This window comes from Schistocerca piceifrons, chromosome 8, assembly GCF_021461385.2.
Source record: "Schistocerca piceifrons isolate TAMUIC-IGC-003096 chromosome 8, iqSchPice1.1, whole genome shotgun sequence".
Taxonomy (NCBI): domain Eukaryota; kingdom Metazoa; phylum Arthropoda; class Insecta; order Orthoptera; family Acrididae; genus Schistocerca; species Schistocerca piceifrons.
This window is the reverse complement of record NC_060145.1, coordinates 152379524-152401644: the sequence shown is the minus strand read 5'-3', so window position 1 is coordinate 152401644 and position 22121 is coordinate 152379524. Positions and strand designations below refer to the sequence as shown.

Here is a 22121-nt window from a genome sequence, read left to right as displayed (position 1 = left end):
TAGTTGAGCGGCCCACAAACCAAACATCATCATCATTATCCTTTGGTTGTCATCTGTGGCACCATTATAGCATAGCAGTACGTCGCTGATGTTCTAGGCCCAGTTTTGTTGCCCTTTATATCAAGGCAGTCTGGCCTTACGTTCCAGCAAGACAATGCTCTCCTACACACAAGGAGAGTGCTGGTCTTCATGCCTGCCAAACACTAATTTGGCCAGCTAGTTGGCTGAGTCTTTGCCCAGTTGAGAGCTTCTGTAGCATTAGGGGAGGGGCTCTCCAACCAGTGTCGGATTGTGATGATCTAAAGGGCCAATTGAACGAAATTTGGCACGATACCTCTCAGGAGGGCATCCAACATGTGAAGCTTTCTCTCTTGAATAAATCATGTAATTTTTCTGAAACTGTATTCATTTGTTTGTATGTATTTGTACTTCTACTGATTTCCATGCCTCTCTGATAGTTTCTTCATTGTGCGTTTTTTTTTTTCCTTTTCTCTTACAGCTTATTTATTCCGTTCTGTCTTACCCTGTTTCCAGGAAGTTCTCGTTGCACTTAAGACCGCGGAAGGATCTTGTCTGCTCTTTGTCCTGCAGCCTGTTTTCACCTATGTACTTGTACCTCTCTTTAAACTACTTCTCATCTGTGATATCAATATTCAATGCCATACTATAGCAGTTCTATCAAATTTGTTGCTCATGTAAATGCAAATGAACTATTCTTTGAACGAGGGACTGAGAACTGATGTTTCGCTTCCCCAGCCCCTCCCCCGACCAACCACAACGAATTCCTTTCGTAAGGGGAATGCTTATGGTAGGTCGACAAGCGCGCAGAGAATCCTGTACAAACTGTTGATAGACAACCTGATGGGAGATGTACAACGCAGAGTTTGCTACAATGTCTTTAAGCAGGACAGGTATTTTTGGGCGCTTGATGCAAGTCTCTTGTTCTAAAATTGTGCTGTTGTATGTTTCCTCCTCCTCGTAATTCCCCTCACATAATGAAATGACATTGCAGGATGGCAGTAAAATCCTGATCTGGAGTAGTTTGACTGATATCGCCGACCTTTTATCCGCCAACGTGTTGGGCACACTAATTTCATCTACATTTATTTTCTGCGCCATACTGTTTCCCTTTAACTGGAATATAACGCATACACTGCGTAATTATCTCATTTCTTAGCCCATATTTATCAAACCTCTTGGACAGCAAATACTCCTGTGGGACTGGAAAAGAATGCAGATCTATAAAAAGGGTTAATGATTATTTTACACATATAGTTTTTGCATACCCTAGGCATTGATTAATTTTTTGAATTACTGGTAACAAATTATTCTTTTTTTTTTTTGTTTTTTTTTTTCTCTTTTCCTGTTTCTTTCACGACAGGTGCGATAATTATTCTCGCTAATAACCTGAATTTTAAATATGCATTTCACATTAATAGCCTTCCCCCACGACGCAGCTAATCTGCATACAATATCAGTTGCCCAGTCGCTTTGAAGTTAAATGCCATTATGAGGGCACTCAAGAGTATCTACACTCATTATATAAGAGAGCACTTAGTGTAGTTCAGAGATTACAGCTGGAAGGTAATACAATGAAAGTTCGTTCAGTTTGCATTTTTCGCTCTATCTTACTTTATAGCATGAAGTCTTGGAACAACTCTGTGCACTCACAAAGAATATTTTCAGTTCAGAAAAAAGCAGTTCCAACGATCGGTTGTGTCAGATAGCGATCTTAAAAAAAGAAAGATCATTGTTTTACAATTTGCCAACAACGAGGTCATTCCACAAGCTCGGGTTGTTTCCAGGATGAGGAAGGAGATCGGCTGTGCACTTTCAAAGGTACAATCCCATCATTTGCCTGGAGTGAGTTGGGGAAATCACGGAGAACCTAAGTCTGGATGGTCGAACGCGGGTTTGAGTCGTCGTCCTGAATACGAAGTCCAGTGTGTTAACCATTGCACCACATCGCTCGAGTCTTGAAAGTAGTCCTGGTCAGTGTTCAAGCGTCTCGAAATTCTGACTGTATCTGTCTCGTGAGATTTGTGGTTAATGATACGGATTCATTCGGAAGGAACAATGGTTGACAATATGGGTTCAACCAAAAAAAAAAACAAAAAACTGCCGTTTCACTCACTTCCAGAAAAGGTGATCACTACTCACGGATAAGGCCTTACACCTGTTCCTACTGGCCGACTTCTGCCTACAAGGCAGTACGAGAAGCGATATACGCTTGCGGGACATGTGATCAGCACGTCGCCGATCTTTCCAGATGTTAATGCCAGTAGCATATTTCGGCGGGGTACCGGGCATCAATCCCGGGTCCCTCACCTTTGAAGGCATTCGAGTATGGAGGTGGTCACTCAGTAGCATTAAACGGAAAAAGATTTGATTAATAAGATTTGTTTATCAGTTGTACAGGAAGATGTGCATTATTTCGTAGTTTTCATTTCCAATACGACTGCGGCAGAACTGTAAATTTGAGTGATAAACCTCAGGTTTTCGAATTTAAGTTGAAAGGCTTCCTTAAGACACAACCCTTTTATTCTATGCCGGCGATCCACGCAGTACTGTAGTAGTATTTATTGCGTAAACTACTGTAAACTTATTGTTCTTTCAATTTTTATTTTTTCCTCTTTTGATAGTTAAAATTTCTTGCTGTCTTTCTCTGAATTATGTAGTAACTCGTTCCATGGCCAAATGCCTTTGAGCCACATGGTTCTACACATCCTTGTCAATAAAATTAAATGACAGTTGTAATGAGACTAATATCGCTGTCGCCTTTGTATACCAGTTATCATTTAATCATTACAAGTAAGACTTTTATTGCTCACTGCAGTACAGTACATTCTATTTTTAAGAAAATCTCGTACAAATTAATGTAAAAACGTTGTTAAATTACTATTTACACTATCATTAACATTACATGAAATGAGTCAAGTTTAGCCCAGTAAACACTAAAAGTTCAAAATTGGGCTGCTCTTCATGTCATATAAAGGGTGATTCAGCTGCCCCTACTGATGTAGTTTTATGCAGCCCACTATGTTAGATCTGGCCTTCAAAAACCACGAGCGAAATTTCCACAATCTCTCGCTCGTTACGTGCAAACTGTTAGTCCAACAGAAAAAAAATCACCAAGACATTTATTTAATGAAGTTAAATTTTGTACTAGCATACGTTTTCTCTAGGGACCGTAGTTTTCGAGTTATTCAATAAAAGCGCAGGCTAGAGGTGTGACCTTCAAACCCACTTCCTCACCCACACTCAGCCCCCACCGGTCAGGATTTCTAGTGTGTTGTTCATGACACTCCATCCACCACTGTACAAAAATTTGCGACTGCACGAATTATTTTCCCCATTCGACCTTTTCTGGTCTTTATTGATTGACCTATTACGCCACCGCCTTCGTCGAGCACGTAATATTGTAAAAGTAGCGTATGTGTAAACATTGTCCAACAATTTGGAAAATTTGGAAATTTGTGGTAAGGACTACGGCACCAAACTGCTGAGGTCATCAGTTCCTAGGCTTACGCAGTACTTAATCGAACTTAAACTAACTTACGTTAAAGACAGCACACACACCCATGCCCGACGGGGGTAGGTGGCAGGGGGTGGGGGGGGGGGGGGGGGGAGACCAACGCGAACCGTGACAAGACGCCTTACGAACACACGGCTACCCCGCGCGGCAAACATTGTCCAACAATTCTGTGAATTTTAACAGCGTATAATAAACAATTCCATCGGCGTATTCATCAGGGCTTCTGACTGTAAAACTACTGTGCTTCTAAGGCTCAAACTTGGATGGAATTATCAACGTTATTAGTTTTAGCGTAACGTTTACCTTAGTCGTTTTTCGTTAATTACCCTTATTACCACGCTGCTAGCCCGCGCGGCAAACATTGTCCAACAATTCTGTGAATTTTAACAGCATATAACAAACAATTCCATCGGCGTATTCATCAGGGCGTCTGACTATGAAACTACTGTGCTTCTAAGGATTAAACTTGGATCGAATTATCAACGCCATTAGTTTTAGCGTAACGTTTGCCTTAGTCATTTTTCGTTAATTACCCTTGTGCGTGCGTTCAGATTAATAGTGTTAACAAAGTAGCCGACTATGCTGGTGCCGCAATAGATCAATCAATAGAGACCACAAAAGATCGAGTATCGTGAACAGCGGGATTTGGGGGGAGGAGACCAAACTGCGAGGTCATAAGTCTCATCGGCTTTGGGAAGGATGAGGAAGCAAATCGGCCGTCCCCTTCCAAAGGAACCATCCCAGCATTCGGCTGTGGTGATTCAGGGAAATTACGGGAAACCTAAATCAGGATGGCAGACGTGTGATTGAACCGTCGTCCTGCCGAATGCGAGTCCAGTGTGCTAACCACTGCTCCACCTCGCTCGGTCTCGTGAACAGTTGGTGTAGTCGCAAAATTTTATTTAGTGGTAAGAGGGAGTGCCACGAATAACACACTTTAATTCTAGCTGATGAGGAATGTGTGTATTGGGGGGAGGTGCGATTGAAAGTAATTTTTGTACGTTTTCTGGAATAACCATGGTCTCCAGTGAATGCGTATCCTATTCCGATATTTAACTGCCTACAAAAAGGTCCATTTTTCTGTAGGACTAATAGTTTCCGCATAGCGAGAGAGAGAATATGAAAATCTCGCAGGTGTTTTTTTAAGGCCATATGTAACACTGTGGGTTGCATAAAACGACATCTGTAGGGGCAGATAAAGCACCCTGTATGTCTCATCCACAGTCTCCACTTCAGATCTTGAAGACAACAGGAGAATAAACAGATTAACTTCAGTAAAATATATTTTCATAATGTTATTGTAGTTAATGAAGCTTTGCAACTACTCATCCCTTCAGAGCCTAATGAGTATGTGAATTCCCAGCACATTTCTTGTGAACGACTAGAGTACTTTGAAGTTGGCTAGCAACAGAATTCCAGCCGATAAATAAGGTCAGACATGAGATGGGGCAGAAGAGCTTTACCTAGATGTGATAGCCCTCGGCGACTTGATATCACGTTTTGTAACGTGAGTCGCAAAGCATCATGGACACGTTGTTTGAACTGTCAGTTATTAATCCTGTTACACTGAGAGTAGCGTCTCTTCGGCTGCGGCACCGCTAGGGTAAGACGTCTCCTTTACTCCTTCTTCGTTGTTTTCTTTTTCTTCTGTTCGTGTGACGCAGAAGTTCTTTCTGTGATTAGCCTGTAGAGTGTCCTGACTGCCACGACAGCGATTGTGAGAACTAGGAGCGCTCCAGACAGCAGCAGGGCAGCGACGTCCAGCAGGAGGTACTGGTACCAGCTGAGGTGGAGGGCGGCGCTGCGCAGGTGGGGGGCGCCCCGGTGCCTCAGCACGTACTCTGTCCAGTACACGGCCGTCTCCACAGGGCTCTCTGGACGGTCCCAGAACAGGCGGGATCGCTGCTCCGCCTTCTCGCGGTATCTGCAAATAAAGACATGTGACATCAGATCTGCAAGTACACTGGGTCTCATAAATGAAAGCGAAAAACTAAAAACTGTTAACAGATAATCACGATATGTGTTAAATGTGAGTAGGCTTACATAAAGCATAGGACAAGTAATATGAAACAAACGAATCGTGAAAATACAGTTACAAACTAACAAGCTCAAATGTAAGGAAGATATACGTATCAGTTCAGAATAACTCTTAGCTCTAATACGAATAGTTATAAACTTGTAGTTATCTCATCGGGAAAATCCGATGTCTGTTCAGAAAATAACCGCTGAGTTCTACATCGACATCTACATACACATTCCGCAAGAAACCGTACAGCGTGTGGCGAAGGTAACCTGTATCTCTACTGGTCATTTCCTTTCTCGTTGCTCTCATAAATAGTGCGAGGGTGAAACGATTGTCTACACGCCTCCGTATGTGTCCCGGCAGAAAATCCAAAGAGTTTCTGGTCGTATGTTAGCGGCTAGAAACAATCAATGCCTTCCCTGCGTGAGAGCAATGGAGATACTATTGTAGACAGTGCTGCCAGATCAGAGCTACTAAACACAGCCTTCCGAAATGCTTTCACAAAAGAAGACGAAGTAAATATTCCAGAATTCGGATCGAGAACAGTTGCCAACATGACAAACGTAGAAGTAAATATCCTCGGAGTAGTGAAGCGCCGGCCGTAGTGGCAGAGCGATTCTAGGCGCTGCAGTCTGGAACCGCGCGACCGCTACGGTCGCAGGTTCGAATCCTGCCTCGGGCATGGATGTGTGTGATGCCCTTACGTTAGTTAGGTTTAAGTAGTTCTAAGTTCTAGGGGACTCATGACCTCAGCAGTTAAGTGCCATAGTGCTCAGAGCCATTTGAACCATTTGAGTAGTGAAGCAACTTAAATCACTTAATAAAAACAAGTCTACTGGTCCAGACTGTATACCAGTTACGTTCCTTTCGGAGTATTCTGATGCATTAGCTTCATACTTAACAATTATATACAACCGTTCGCTCGACGAAAGATCCGTACCCAAAGACTGGAAAGTTGCACAGGTCACACCAATATTCAAGAAAGGTAGTAGGAGTAATCCACTAAATTACAGGCCCATATTGTTAGCGTCGATATGCAGCAGGATTTTGGAACATACATTGTATTCGAACATTATGAATTACCTCGAAGAAAACGGTCTACTGACAAACAGTCAACATGGGTTTAGAAAACATCGTTCCTGTGAAATACAACTAGTTCTTTATTCACATGAAGTGTTGAGTGCTGTTGACAAGGGATTTCAGATCGATTCCGTATTTCTGGATTTCCGGAAGGCTCAAATGGTTCAAATGGCTCTGAGCACTATGCGACTTAACTTCTGAGGTCATCAGTCGCCTAGAGCTTAGAACTAATTAAACCTAACTAACCTAAGGACATCACACACATCCATGCCCGAGGCAGGATTCGAACCTGCGACCGTAGCGGTCGCTCGGCTCCAGACTGTAGCGCCTAGAACCGCTCGGCCACTCCGGCCGGCCTTTCCGGAAGGCTTTTGACACTGTACCACACAAGCGGCTAGTAATGAAATTGCGTGTATATCGAATATCGTCTCAGTTATGTGACTGGATTTGTGATTTCCCGTCACGGAGGGCACAGTTCGTAGTAACTGACGGAAAGTCATCGAGTAAAACAGAAGTGATTTCCGGCGTTCCCCAAGGTAGTGTTACAGGGCCTTTGCTAGGAGACAATCTGAGCAGCCGTCTTCGGTTGTTTGCAGATGACGCTATCGTTTATCGACTAATAAAGCCATCAGAAGATCAAACCAAACTACTAAACGATTTACAAAAGATATCTGAATGGTGCGAAAAGTGGCAGTTGACCCTAAATAACGAAAAGTGTGAGGTCATCCACATGAGTGCTAAAAGGAACTCGTTAAACGTCGGTTACACGATAAATCAGTCTAATCTAAAAGCCATAAATTCAACTATATACCTAGGTATTACAATTACGAACAACTTAAATTGGAAGGAACACATAGAAAATGTTGTGGGGAAGGCTAACCAAAGACTGCGTTTTATTGGCAGGACACTTAGAAAATGTAACAGACTTACTAAGGAGACTGCCTACACTACGCTTGTCCATCCTCTTTTAGAATACCAGATAGGACTGACGGAATACATCGACGAAGTTCAAAGAAATTCAGCAGGTTTTGTATTATCGCGAAATATGTGAGAGAGTGTCACAGAAATGATACAGGATTTGGGCTGGACATCATTAAAAGGAAGACGTTTGTAGTTGCGACGGAATCTTCTCACGAAATTCCAGTTACCAACTTTCTCCTCCGGATACGAAAATATTTTGTTGACACCGACCTACATAGCGAGGAACGATCACCACGATAAAATAAGGGAATCAGAGCTCGTACGGAAAGATATAGGTGTTCATTCTTTCCGCGCGATATACGAGATTGGAATAATAGACAATTATGAAGGTAGTTCGATGACCCCTCTGCCAGGCACTTAAATGAGATTTGCAGAGTATCCATGTAAATGTAGATGTAGATGTATTCGAACATTGTAAAACAACATGTGCACTTACAGGCTATGTTGTTTTACGATGGTTGAATACGTGTGCTGGCACTGTGTCACAGCGTCACGAATGTATTTAACAGTATTGACAACGACATGCTAATGTGTCACGTTATAGATCCACCCTTGGCGCCTACACTTTTCTAGCGAGTCTATGCAATAACATGTCAGTAAGTGCCTGAAGGTCACGATCAGCTGTCTCCTTGAAATGTTACGCTCAACATTATCCGAAGCGACGTCCGTAAACCACTGAAGCGCTCAGTCTGTTGTTGGTAAACTTCCCTGGGGCACTCCTGACAATACCCTTGTTTCTGAAGAACATTTGCCGTCGAGGACAACATACTGCGATCTATTACGTAAGAAGTCCTCGGGAAGCTAGAGGTCTTGGTACTATACAAAAGTAAACAGCATTTGTTAAGTCAGACGGATACTTTCCTGCTGGTTTATTGTCTCGCGTATAACAAGGTACGATGTTTACAGTACACGAAACAAGAGGTTTCCCTCAGACTATATTTTTGAACAATCGACTGTTATCCTCTTACTGTACTTAAAGACAAACTTCCGATGTGCCAACTACAGCTGCGATAGGGACATCGCAGGAAGAACAGCGGTGCAGATGATGTGGCGGAGAGCACTGAAGCTATGACCAAATGATTCAAATCACCGAGAGGGGCGATTTGAGTGAAGCAGACAAACGAAGCCAATAACTATAGAATGCAACTGTCAGCTCATTGCAGATGGAGCACTTGCCACTGGATAAGAAAAAGATACTCAATCGACAATGGCTTTGAAGGAACCATGTCAGCAATTACCTGAAGATATTTACGAAAACCATGGAAGAAGCAGAATCAGGGTACCATAACCGACATTAATATTAAAAACTATTTTAATATATCGCTGATTTGCTAGCGGAAACATATGGAACTGAAGGCAGATCGAAATTAGTGATACTGTAATGGATATGTGCAACTGAAACTGAAGAATAAATTTTAAAATTGTTCTGAATCAGGGTAGCTGCTCTGATGTGGTACATAATTCCATTTCGTTCAGTATAAATAGCACCTAAGAGAACTTGAGTCGCAAAAGATTACTTGCAAATTATGTTAAACAGTTTACGAGACACAGAAAGATGGAGAATAACTCACACTGGGTTATTTAAAACTTCATGAATAGCCCATTCCACCGACTGGATAGTTATGTTCTGCAGATCTAGTTTGATGCCGTAACCGTAGTGAACGATTCTTTGGACATTATAACCTTGCTCGGCTCCGACTGGTATGCCAATCAAGGGAACACCCCGAGCGGTCGCTTCCAAACTGCTCTGCAGTCCTCCGTGGGAGATGAAGAGCTTCACGTTTTTGTGAGCTGAAACAGAATCACTGTAAGTGTCAAGCACTCATGTTACTGTTAAAAATACATGATAAATAGTTATGTTCAGGTGTTTACCTCTCAAAACAAGCTCACCACAGGACTGACAAGTAGTACGTATTTAGTAATGGCGCTTGCATAGGCAGGTCAATTAGTAATACAGGTAAATATACTGTCAGTGAAAGCTGAAGAGGTAGGTTAGACTTAACTGGAATTACTAATATACGTTAATTGTAGTTCAGGTTATTATTTTTTTCACGGTCGCTCAAGACTGGAAGTTCGTCCATTCATTCTAACGCAAATCTGCAAGTGTAGCATTAGGAGGTGGAACAAGTTATATACTGTGTTCAGTGCCTTTTTCTGCAAGCGTATATTTGCCCAACACTAACTCTCTCTATCTCTGTCTCTCTCTCTCTCTCTCTGTCTCTGTCTGTCTGTCTGTCTCTTTCCCTCTTTGTTTCGTCTTTGGGGTCTACACATGATATTCAGTAATGTAATCCAGATTCGAAGGTGTCTACTGTGATCACCGTCTTCATATCGTCATTTACCGTACGGTGAGAGAGAAGTGTATGCAATATGCCTGTGAGTGAAATAACTATTCGCATGTTATGTTATAGACATCTTTCCTTATTGTCAAGACATTTTCAATTTTATTACATGATACACAGTTGGTATGAATTCAAAGAAAAGATGGTCACGGAGAGTTTCATCCAGTGATTGCTGGAAAAGGAATACTTTGTTTTAGTTTTAATTACAAGGAAATGGTTTCACGGAGAGTAATTTTTGTGGCGAGTCGACAAAGCAATCTCAGATCATACTCTTGAAATATTCAGCTGAAGGATTTTCCGCTTCTTCTCCTCAAGGTATCGATACACCAACAGCACCGTAGTGTAACTCCACTGTTGGACAGCGACAAAGACGCAGTTATTATAACAACATACACTGTGTTTCAAAGAGAACTACCTTATTTCAAAACTCCATATGTATTGATAAAAACATGCGACAAACATGGGATGAATTTCAAAATGCTCACAAAAATCTTGGTAGTTTTAACTATGCTAATACAAATGCTCTGCGTCTCCACCAGCAGCAGAATGTCACTGAGAAACTGACGTACTTTTTATCCATTGTGGTGGAGCTCCATGCTTCTGAAGATAGCTCAACGCTGGATAGGGGGCACGGCAACCCGAGACACGGCCCTGCATTCTTGACGTCCAACATCGCCAGACGTGACACCAAGCGATTTTTTCTCGTGGAAATTTGTGAAAGAAAGTGCGTTCATCTCCCCTTTGCCTCGTGACATAGAAGAAGTGAAGAACAGAGTAACAGCTGCCATAACTTCTGTAAAAGCAGATACATTGTGTAAAGTTTATGACGAACTCAGCTATCGCCTAGATGATGTTCGTGCTGCTCTTGGTGGACACATAGAACATTTGTAATAGCATATTTAAAATTGTTTGTAGACTTAGGGAACGCTTTTGACAATGTTGACTGGAATACTCTCTTTCAAATTCTAAAGGTAGCAGGGTAAAATACAGGGAGCGAAAGGCTATTTACAATTTGTACAGAAACCAGATGGCAGTTGTAAGAGTCGAAGGGCATGAAAGGGAATCAGTGGTTGGGAAGGGAGTGAGACAGGATTGTAGCCTCTCCCAGATGTTATTCAATCTGTATGTTGAGCAAGCAGTAAAGGAAACAAAAGAAAAATTCGGAGTAGGTATTAAAATCCATTGAGAAGATATAAAAACTTTGAGGTTAGCCGATGACATTGTAATTCTGTCAGAGACAGCAAAGGACGTGGAAGAGCAGTTGAACGGAATGGATAGTGTCTTAAAAGGAGGAATTAAGATGAAAATCAACAAAAGCAAAACGAGGATAAAGGAATGTAGTCGAATTAAGTCGGGTGATGCTGAGCGAATTAGATTAGGAAATGAGACACTTAAAGTAGTAAAGGAGTTTCGCTATTTGGGGAGCAAAATAACTGATGATGGTCGAAGTAGAGACGATATAAAATGTAGACTGGCAATGGCAAGGAAAGCGTTTCTGAAGAAGAGAAATTTGTTAACATCGAGTATAGATTTAAGTGGCAGGAAGTCGTTTCTGAAAGTATTTGTATAGAGTGTAGCCATGTATGGAAGTGAAACATGGACGATAAACAGTTTGGACAAGAAGAGAATACAAGCTTTCGAAATGTGGTGCTACAGAAGAATGCTCAAGTTTAGATGAGTAGATCACATAATTAATGAGGAGGTATTGAATAGAATTGGGGAGAAGAGGAGTTTGTGGCACAACTTGACAAGAAGAAGGGGCCGGTTGGTCGGACATGTTCTGAGGCATCAAGGGATCACAAATTTAGCACTGGAGGGCAGCGTGGAGGGTAAAAATCGTAGAGGAAGACCAAGAGATGAATACACTAAGCAGATTCAGAAGGATGTAGGTTGCAGTAAGTACTGGGAGATGAAGAAGCTTGCACAGGATAGAGCAGCACGGAGAGCTGCATCAAACCAGTCTCAGGACAGAAGACCACAGCAACAACAACACATTTAAAATTTTAAGATTTTGTATTTTGTATGTACCGGATGTTTGTAGTATATTTTGATCAATATGCAGTTTTGAAATCAGGTCATTCTTTTTGAGACACTCTATATTTCGGCAAGTGATAATGCACTTTGAGAGAAACCGTAGTGGAACTTACCTAGCAAGTCAGACTGTGGAAACCATTTGCCAAGATGCACATTTTCTGGCTTCCCAGGCATAGTGTCCGTCTCCCATTTCCACAGGACCAGTTGTTTCAGTTTAGAGAAAGCAGTTAGAAAAGCTTGAACACTCTCCTGGGGAAAATCAGTACTCCTTACAAAAGATCCCATGCTGAAGAAAATGACGCCGTCATTTGCGTTGTCCATTAGCTTCTTCAAGTCCTACAGCACACAAAGGAAACGATAATAGGTGCGTCACGACAAAATAAAAGGCCGATGTTTGTTATCAGGTATAGCTACACAGTTAATTTAATAACTCGTAAATGACGTTACTTAAAGTCTGTGAATATGACAGTTACTGCACTACCCTATGTTTCGTTGTGCGAAGTTCGCGTATGTCGAGGCATTACTCGTATTGGCAAGTGCTGTTTTATCCAAAGTACGTCTACTTGAAAATCATATCTGAATGTTTGTCGATCTGAATATTAGTATAGTGTTCTTTCACAGCAGCACGGTAATCGAAAAGCCACGTAATACAAAGTACGAAATTTGTCCGCACAGAAACACACACAGAGAGTACATCATTGAAATTTTGTTTTTGTTCCAGATGACAAGCACAGTACATACATATTGCTAATTGGTGGTTGTCAGAGTAGTCCATGTACTTCAGGATACAGCCACTGAAAATCGTCAAGAGGTCCAAAAACTGCATGCGCCCACTGATGGTCAGTAGCTTTGGGACCACTGTAAATGTTAGTCACAACTCTCCGCTCATAATTTTCTAACAGTACGTATCACCCTCTTGAACTATGTCCAAGTCACTATCCTGACCTCTGGAAAACCTTACATCCAACAAACCTTACCCATGACATCACATCCTACGTACTCCTCACCTTCACCTCCAAGTTTATCAAACTATTATTATACATGCTTTCCCAGCTCATCTAAACAATCACCTACAGCTTCACGTTAACCAGTGCAACTTGTATTCTAAAATCTCTTCCGATTACCAACTTCTGTTCTATTTAGCCGATATCGAAAATTCAGGCATTTTAGTAAACATAAAGTTGAAAAATATTCCTGACCGCTGGCTACAGATCGTCTCTTAAAGCTACTTCCCAAGATAGTATGTGGAACGAATACCGTCTATCCTCAGACTCGAATACCAACAGACTTCCGACAGATGAATGTTTTTTAAGTAGTATCTTTTCACGCTTCCAGCGCCTTTAGGTGGTTAAAACCCCACGAGCTTCCGATTGAGCTCAGCCATTGTCAAGTGGTAAATGACTACCGTGTCGCCTTGGCTACGCTTTTGTATAGCCACGCTTCTGGCTGTGACGTCACTACTGCTATCTTCAGGACCCATGAGAAATACGGGTCGCACAACGAACTTGTGTAGTCACACTAGTCGCCTTGTCCACCATAGTTAATGCTCGGCTCTGACAGAGCTCATGGGAAATCATTATGTCAACGAAAATGTACCCACTAAAGCTCTTAACTTTGTCGATGCTATCGAGAGCATGCAAGCATTTAAACGCGCAGTTAAAAATTATTAAGCTTGTTTGAAATAGTTACTCGCTCCCTGCTGGAGACAGCTGCTGGCACTCGTAAGACTTGCAGTGTCACGTGCTGTGTCGTACGTGCGGTGGTCTGTAATTCTCGAGGATCTTGTGATCTCTTCCTCGGCAAATATGGTAATATTTTCGCCCCGCGTCTCGCGATGGCTGGGTAATAGGCTGTGCTGAGTTGCAAATTCCTCCAATTTTTATTTCTACTGTTTTTACCCCTTAAAGCGTGTTAAGGATAGCGTAGGTATAAGCACCTCCCGTGTTCCGTCCGGCGTTGCTCCACAGTGTGTACTGTTTGGCCAACGCAGTAACAACCATAATGACATGGTATCTCGTATACTCCTGACGTTCCGAGTCCTAGACCGTCCTTCACAGGCCTCATGAATAGTCAAATTTTTGCTGGAGGCCTGAACACTGATGAAATGTTGTCTCTCTTCAGTAGCCAGCTAATCTTTCCCGATCACTGCCATATAAATATAAAGACGATAATTTCGCACTCTCTTCTGCAGTGGTATTTTTTCTGAGAATCACACCAGAAATAGCCTGGCGATGATTGTAGCCATTTTACTGGAAGCCTCTTCGGAGGTGGCTTAGTTCTAGTAGCACGATGGACGAGCGAATTCAGAACGTCACGCTTTTGTGCCAGAGGGTGGTGGATGAGAGCGTGCAGAAACCGATCTGTGTGTGTTGGTTTCCTATAGACACTGTGGCTGAGGAGCTCACTGGTTTTCCGGCGAACGAGGTCATGAAGGAAGAGCAATGCACCACACGTCCACGGGGCCAGATGATAAATGTGTCATAGCCGTAACGGTAAAAGTAACTCGGCTTAGCTGGAGCCGCGTCGAAAGCGATGTCTTCAAATTTCTCCACAAAAAAGTTGGCTGTGCATGGAGCTAACGTGCTTCCCATCGCCAAGGCGTCCAACTTCACGAAATACTGGACGCAAAATAGTAAATACTATGATGATAACTAGTGCTTAAACAGTTTGTGTTTGTGTGTGTTTGTGTCTGTTGGTATAAATGGGAGAGGAGACCTATACAGTCTTTGACAGAAAGACGCGTAAATAGGGAGACCACATCAAAAGTGACCATAATACTGTATCATCTTGCCCAAGAGGCAAATGTTTAATTCGACTGATAAATGTATCAGTGTTCTCGATGTGATGCACACAGCGACCCAAATGCGGTGTAAGGAGGCTGGCCAGATGTTTTGCCAGTCTATAAGTTGATGGTGTTCTCAGTGAATCTCCGGTAGCCCATAAAGAGTAGGTGGTCTCGGCCCCTGAGAGAGGTGATTCTTATAAACGGCCTCTTCCAGGGGTGACTGTTTCAGGAGCTTCCTCATCATTCTTGACGTCGGGTCCCATGGCAGTTTCCGGTAGGTATCCCCGTCGAGAATCAATTGGATTTTAGCGTCCGAGTCAGCTTTTTTCAGAATGACGGATGCATAGCCCTTGTCAGCTGACACAAGCACGACGGGAGGGAAGGGGGAATCGTTAGGGAGTTGCAAGACGTCCCTTACGTTCAGGCCAAATTAAGTTAGTCAGGGTGCTTTAGGTTTTGAAACAACCGGCACGTTTCGCGACGAATTTCGTCTGCACTCTCACAAGGCATTTTGCGGATTTTTGTGTCTAAGGTCTCTCATAATATCACACCTATGGATACTCCGAAGCGCTGTCGCAAACGTAAGACCTTCCTTAAATGCCGAAACGGCACTCGCGTCGATATCTCTCTCTGTCATATTGATGACCGTACGGTTGATTTGGTTCTGCACCGTGTTGTTGTTGAGGCAGTAAGATGAACTTCCCTTCCTGTTTCTCTGTGGTCTTCTTCCACGATGGGCTTTGCAGTGAACCGATGGTGCCACTATAGTACATCATGTCTCATTGCAGAAGAAGGCCACAAACAAATAGTAATAGAAATGTCATCAATATAACGGACAGAGATGTCGACGCGGGTGCCATTTCGGCATTTGAGAAAGGTTTTAACGTTGCACCAGCGCTTAGGGGCATCCCTCTCTGTGAAATTATAAGAAGGGTTGAACGAGCTTTCCGTAAGATGTCTCGTGAGAGTGGAGACGATATTCGTCGCGAAACGTACTAGATTGTTTTAAAATTTAAACCTTCCAGTTTGACTTGACTAGGACTGGTCGTCATGGACGTCTCGCGCTCCACAACGATTTCCTCATCGTGACTCTACTAGCTGACACGGCCAGTGCATCCGTGATTCTGAATGAACCTGATTACGACGCTAAAGTTCAGCTGATTCTCGACGAGAATACCTACCAACTGCCGCAGGACCCGTTGTCAACAATAATGAGGAAAACATCAGAGCTCCTAAAACAGTCATCACTGGAAGAGGCCGTTGTTAAGGATCTCCTCCCATAGGCCAGAGACTATCTACGCTTTATGGGCAACCAGAGATCCACGAAACGGATTCTCTTCTTCGCCCCTGTGTTAACTCCATTGGTTCACCAGCTTACAGACTGGCAAAACATCTAGACAACATGCGGGTCGCTGTGTGCATTACGTCAAAGGAGCACCGACGACTTTATCAACTGAACTAAACATCTGCGTCTTGGGCAAGGTGTGTATCGGTCAGTATTGATGTGGTCTCTCTACTTACGCGTGTGCCTGTCAACGCCTGCATAGATCTCCTCTCCCAGTTATCTGAAAAGACGATTGTGAAACTGTTTAGGCACAAGTTGACATCGTCGTATTTCCTATATGGCAGCCAGTATTTCGACCAAATGGACGGCGTAGCGATGGAAAGCTCGATACCTCCATCCATAGCCAACCTTCTTATGGAGATCTTTGTAGACATCTCTTTGTGAACGGCTCCAACTAAGCCAAGTTACTTTTGTCGTTACTGCGACGACACATTTAACATCATGCCCCATGGACATCAAACACTGGGAGACTTCTCAGAACACCTGGATGGCATTCACGACCAAATTATGGCTCTCAGCACTATGGGACTTAACTTCCGAGGTCATCAGTCCCCTAGAATTTAGAACTACTTAAACCTAACTAACCTAAGGACATCACACACATCCATGACCGAGGCAGGATTCGAACCTGCGACCGTAGCAGTCACGCGGTTCCGGACTGAAGCGCCTAGAACCGCTCGCCCAACGCGGCCGGCACAACCAAATTAGACTTACGATGGAAATAGAGACAAACGGTGCATTTCCGTCCATTGACGCCCTGGTTCGACGGAAAACCAATGGGCGCCTCAACCACAGCGTCTGTAGGAAACGAACACACACGGATCAGTATCTGTACGCTCCTAGCCGCCACCATCTGGCACAAATGCGTGGCGTTCTGAACTCCCTCGTCCATCGTGCTAAAATAATCTCAGAGACACTGGAAAACTGCAACAAGAACTAAGCGACCCCCGAACAGCCTTCCAGGAGAATGGCTACAATCATCACCAGGTGCCAGCCGGAGTGGCCGAGCGGTTAAAGGCGCTACAGTCTGGAACCGCACGACCGCTACGGTCGCAGGTTCGAATCCTGCCTCGGGCATGGATGTGTGTGATGTCCTTAGGTTAGTTAGGTTTAAGTAGTTCTAAGTTCTAGGGGACTTATGACTACAGCTTATAGCTCCCATAGTGCTCAGAGCCATTTGAGCCATTTCATCACCGGGTATCACAGGCTATTCCTGGTGAGAATCGCAGGAAAAACACCAGCGAAGAAGAGAGTAGCAATCTATCGTTTTTACCTTTCTGTGACAGTCTCGGTAAAAATTAGCTCGCTCTCGAAGAGACAACATTTCATCAGCGTTCAGACCCCCAGCAAAAGTACGGCAGCTCATGTGGCCTACGAAGGGCGATCTAGGCCTCAGAACGCCAAGATATCATGACAGTGGGGCTGCTACTACGTCGGCCAAACATTACGTACTAGGCACCCAGCCATCGTGAAGTTGAAGCGGACGTGATGAACGCGGGACGAAAAGACTACCACATCTGGCGAGGAAGAGAACGCCCTTGACGTCAAGGACAGCAGCGTGGCCACACAACGGCGAGACCAAGGCGACACATGGCAGCCACACAGATCTTGACAGCATCCGAGGAACACCTGACTTGGTTGGTAGCCTGAGAAGATTTTATTAATTCATATCGCCGTTAGACAAGCATTCATACAAATGTCTCTTTGCTTTTTGACTCTGATGTTTTTAGCTAATAAGTACAGCTCAGTATAAACCATTTCCGTACAATGATAAAAACTAAAAAATCGTTCATTATACAACAACAGTTTGCATACGTTACAGACCATCGGGAGCAGCACACAAAACTGATTCAGATTAGGTTATTCGACTCTGTGTCGCCCTTCTTGTTGCATCTCAATACGTGCATGCAGGAGTAAACGTCTTTAAGACACTTTACACAGCATGACTACATGAAACCTCTCCGATTTCCAAATGCAGTTAATTAATGAGACATACATACTTGTGGTTTGTAGCATCATCTAAAACAATTCAAACACTTTTGTGTAGATTTTTGTTCTAAACCATTCCTTTCTTTTATTTCAGGTGCTAAATAACTACCAGTAATGACTACACCACTACAATGCATGGTGTGTTATGTGGAAACAAAATGACCCTCTGCTGTCCAAAGAAATTTCCGAAGTGAATCTAAAAGGGAGAACAGCAAACGTTTATTATGACTTGTTACGACAAATTTTCAGCCACTGGAAGTGTAAACAGACAATCAGGTTCTGGAAATAAATGCACACCTGGTGAAATGGTGGAGGAGATCAAGAGACTTTCAAAAGAAGCCCAGCAGTACCTGTCGAGCATCCATCGCTCAAACGTTTTGAAGGTGCATACTGGTGGGAAAAATCAGCTGCTAAATAAATATTGTAATTCATGGTGAAAATCTTCGGATGTCTTTTATTTTCCACAGCGCTACATTTTCAACCTTAGTTGAAATTCAAAATGTCACAAGTTAGTGTAAGGTTGTAAACATCGTACTTACAGGCATAAATGGCTGGAATGTTACACCATGAAATAAAAGGTTACAAGCAGCTGTTGCAAGACGACCATAGTCACTAAAATTGTCAGCGAAATAATAACTGTACAAATCAATTGTCACCACAAGGCTTATTCACGTCGAAAATCAGTAACAAACGAACGGATGAAAATAGGTCAAGTAACACATGGAGTACAGGCAAAGATAATCCATAGTAAACATAAAAATATCACAGCATATGTTAACAATTGACCCATCAACCTAACAAACAACGTGCTGCAATATAGTCTTTGGTTAAAAGTAAAAACTGTGAAATAGATCGTAATATTAAGTTAGAACACAAACAGAAACAGAGAACGTCAAACTGACTGTGAATTACATTCAACTAAACCGAATGCATAGTTAAATATTCTAATTTTAAGCAGCATAACCAAATAAGGGGAAGAGCGGAGTAACCATTTCTTTAAAGCATAATTTTAATGATCCACTGTGAGCATAGGACAATGAACAAAAAAGAAAAGTAATATGGAGGAAAGAGAGGGAGAAAGGGGGTGAGAACCCATAAACGATATTATTGAGCAAGCCACAGTGTCTATAGACCAAGGCAGAGACGAATAAAAAATAAATGATAGCAAGCTAGGGGGGAGGGGGGGGGGGGGGCGGAAGGAAGACGGAAACCAACTAGAGGAGAAGGTGGAAATACAAATTAGGAAGAAGCAGGGAAATGAGGAGAAGAAACTGTGGTAACAAACACACGAACACAGGACATAGCTTACAAGTATTTTATTAATGTAAGCTTATAAAATACTTATGTAAGCTACGGGCTGTCCTCAAGTGTTCTGTTGGCACGGTTTCTTCTCCTCATTTCCATGTTTCTTCCTACTTTCTGTTCTCGCCTTCTCCCCTGGTTGGCTTCCGTCAGCGCATTAATATACAGGGTGTCAATTATTGAACTATATGAAATAAAATCGTCATAACTTCTCAACAGTTTGCGTTAGAAGGTTCAAACTGCACGGTTGGCAGCGGATATTATGGGAAATAGTATGCGCATTGTTCTTTGGTTAAGCGATGAAGCGCTCTTTCATTCTGATGGGTTCGTCAATAAGCAAAATTGCCGCATTGGGGGGACTGAGATTCCGCATTTTGCGATCGAGCAGTCTCTTCACCATCAACGGGTGACTGTGCGGTGTGCAGTGCCCAGTCATGGAGTAATCGGTGCGATATTCCTTGACGGCAGAGTGACTACCGAACGGTATGTGAAATTTTTGGAAGATGATTTCATCCTCATTATCCAAATTTACCCTAATTTCGACAAGATGTGGTTCATGCAAGACGGAGCTCGACCCCGTCGAAGCAGGAGAGTGTTTGATGTCATGGAGGAGCACTTTGTGGACCGTATTCTGGCTCTCGGGTACCCAGAGGCCACTGGCATGGGCCACGATTGGCCACCATATTCTACGGACTGACCACATGCGACTCCTTTTGGTGGGGCTGTATTAAGGACAAGGTGTACAGTAATAACCCCTACACCTTGCTGAACTGAAAACAGCCATTCACGAGGTCATGCAGAATTTCGCTATTCATCTGCGTCACATCGTCGCCAATGATGGCAGGCATATCGACCATGTCATAACCTAAATCCGAATATCTGTAGTGACATTTACATGTTGAATAAAGTTTGTGCATGCCGCCGTTTCTAATTTACGTTTTTTTTTTTCATGTAGTTCATAATTGTCAGCCTGTAACATTTCTATGGACCTTGTATATTGAAATAAAAATCTGATCATGGTCATGTCTGTATATCAGAAAAATTGGTTAAGGATTCTAGTATAAGGCACTAATAATCCTACTAAAAGCGCTGTACCTACCTGTGGTAGTGCCTGTGGTTGCTGTATGTGCATACCGCCGGTCTCAATCACGCTGGGTAAGTGGGGTCGAGGGTACGCGAAGCTCACGTGGCTTTGGACGATCAGCAGTGACGCATTAGCTATCAAAGCTGACACACTTGGCATTGTAGGATCTTTGAAATTCTGCTTCATCATTTCATCAATTTTCGGGCAGTAGTAATAATTGAACACATATCTTGCATACGCCACTGACAGAGAGTTGTGCAGCCGCTGCCAGAAAGTCATGTGGTCTGTATATGTGTACACAACATCCGGAACATATGATGGTGTATACGGATCACCAACTGCATCTCCTGTAAAGGGAAACCCTCCGAAGGAAGACAAAGCGACCACAGGAATGCTAAATTTGTGTGCCAAGCCTAGGAGACACTCGTCCATGAAATATTCAATAAGAAGCAGATCGAACTTTTTCTCTTTTGTGTTGATCAGTTTCTGAATAGACTCCAGCTGGAATAATTTCCCACAAATATCGATGCCCGCGTCCACCAAGACATCATATAGCTTCATACCTCCAGCTGAAGATTGTAGTTTCATGGTATTTCCACTTTTTGCTGAAAAAAAAATACCGAGACTGTATTAATATCCAAGCCATTATGAAAGATGATTGAGAGTGCAGTACATATAAATATCATGTTAATACCACACAGTCTGGAGCCGAGCGACCGCTACGGTCGCAGGTTCGAATCCTGCCTCGGGCGTGGATGTGTGTGATGTCCTTAGGTTAGTTAGGTTTAATTAGTTCTAAGTTCTAGGCGATTGAGGACCTCAGAACTTAAGTCGCATAGTGCACAGAGCCATTTGAACCAATACCACACACATTGGCAACAATACAAGAATTCAAGAATCATGAGGCACAGAAATCTTCATGTAACGCTTTCTGGTTCTGTGTAAACCTTGTAACACATCCAGTAACAAGAGGCGCACAGGTGTTGTACAGGAACCAGCTCCTCCTAAAGCCCAGACGCATAGGCAGGTTTTACACTGGGGGTACAAAAGTTGTGCGATTGCGATATGAATGTATATAGATGGCAATAGTATCTCGTACACAAGGTATGATAGGATGGTGCATTGGTGGAGATGTCATTTGTACTCGGGTGATTCATGTGATAAGGTTTCCGAAGTGGTTAGACCGCACGGCAGGAATTGACAGACTTTGGCCGCCGAATCGTAGTTGGAGCTGGACGCATGAGACATTCCATTTCGTGAATCGTTACGGAGTTCAATACTCCGAGATCCACGGTGTCAACAGGGTGACAAGAATACTTAATTTCAGGCATTACCTCTCACCACAGACCACTCAGCGGCCCTACGGCCTTCACTTAACAACGGAGAGCAGTGGCGTTTGCGTAGAGTTGCCAGCGCTTACATACAAGCAACACTACATTAAATAACCGCAGAAATCAATGTGAGACGTACGAAGATCATATTCGTTAGAGCAGTGCGATGAAATTTCACGTTAATGGGCTGTGGCAGTAGAAGACAGACGCGAGTGCCTTGGCTAACATCACGACGTCGCCTGCAAACGCCTCTCATGGGCTCGTGACCATATCGGTTGGACCCTAGACGA

The 22121-nt window shown here is 43.1% G+C and overlaps 1 protein-coding gene across 1 annotated transcript in view; it reads right to left on the bottom strand.

Annotated features, from left to right (window-relative positions):
• Positions 1–3720: 3720 nt before the first annotated feature.
• Positions 3721–22121, bottom strand: part of LOC124711235 (UDP-glycosyltransferase UGT5-like) — a 73383-nt gene continuing 54982 nt past the window's right edge. The window contains exons 3-6 of the mRNA XM_047241196.1: positions 20516–21105; positions 12109–12331; positions 9191–9410; positions 3721–5459 (exon numbers count right to left, since the gene is read on the bottom strand). Coding sequence (XP_047097152.1) covers positions 5153–5459; positions 9191–9410; positions 12109–12331; positions 20516–21105 — 1340 coding nt within the window. The 3' untranslated portion in view covers positions 3721–5152. The remainder of the gene's footprint in view (positions 5460–9190; positions 9411–12108; positions 12332–20515; positions 21106–22121) is intronic.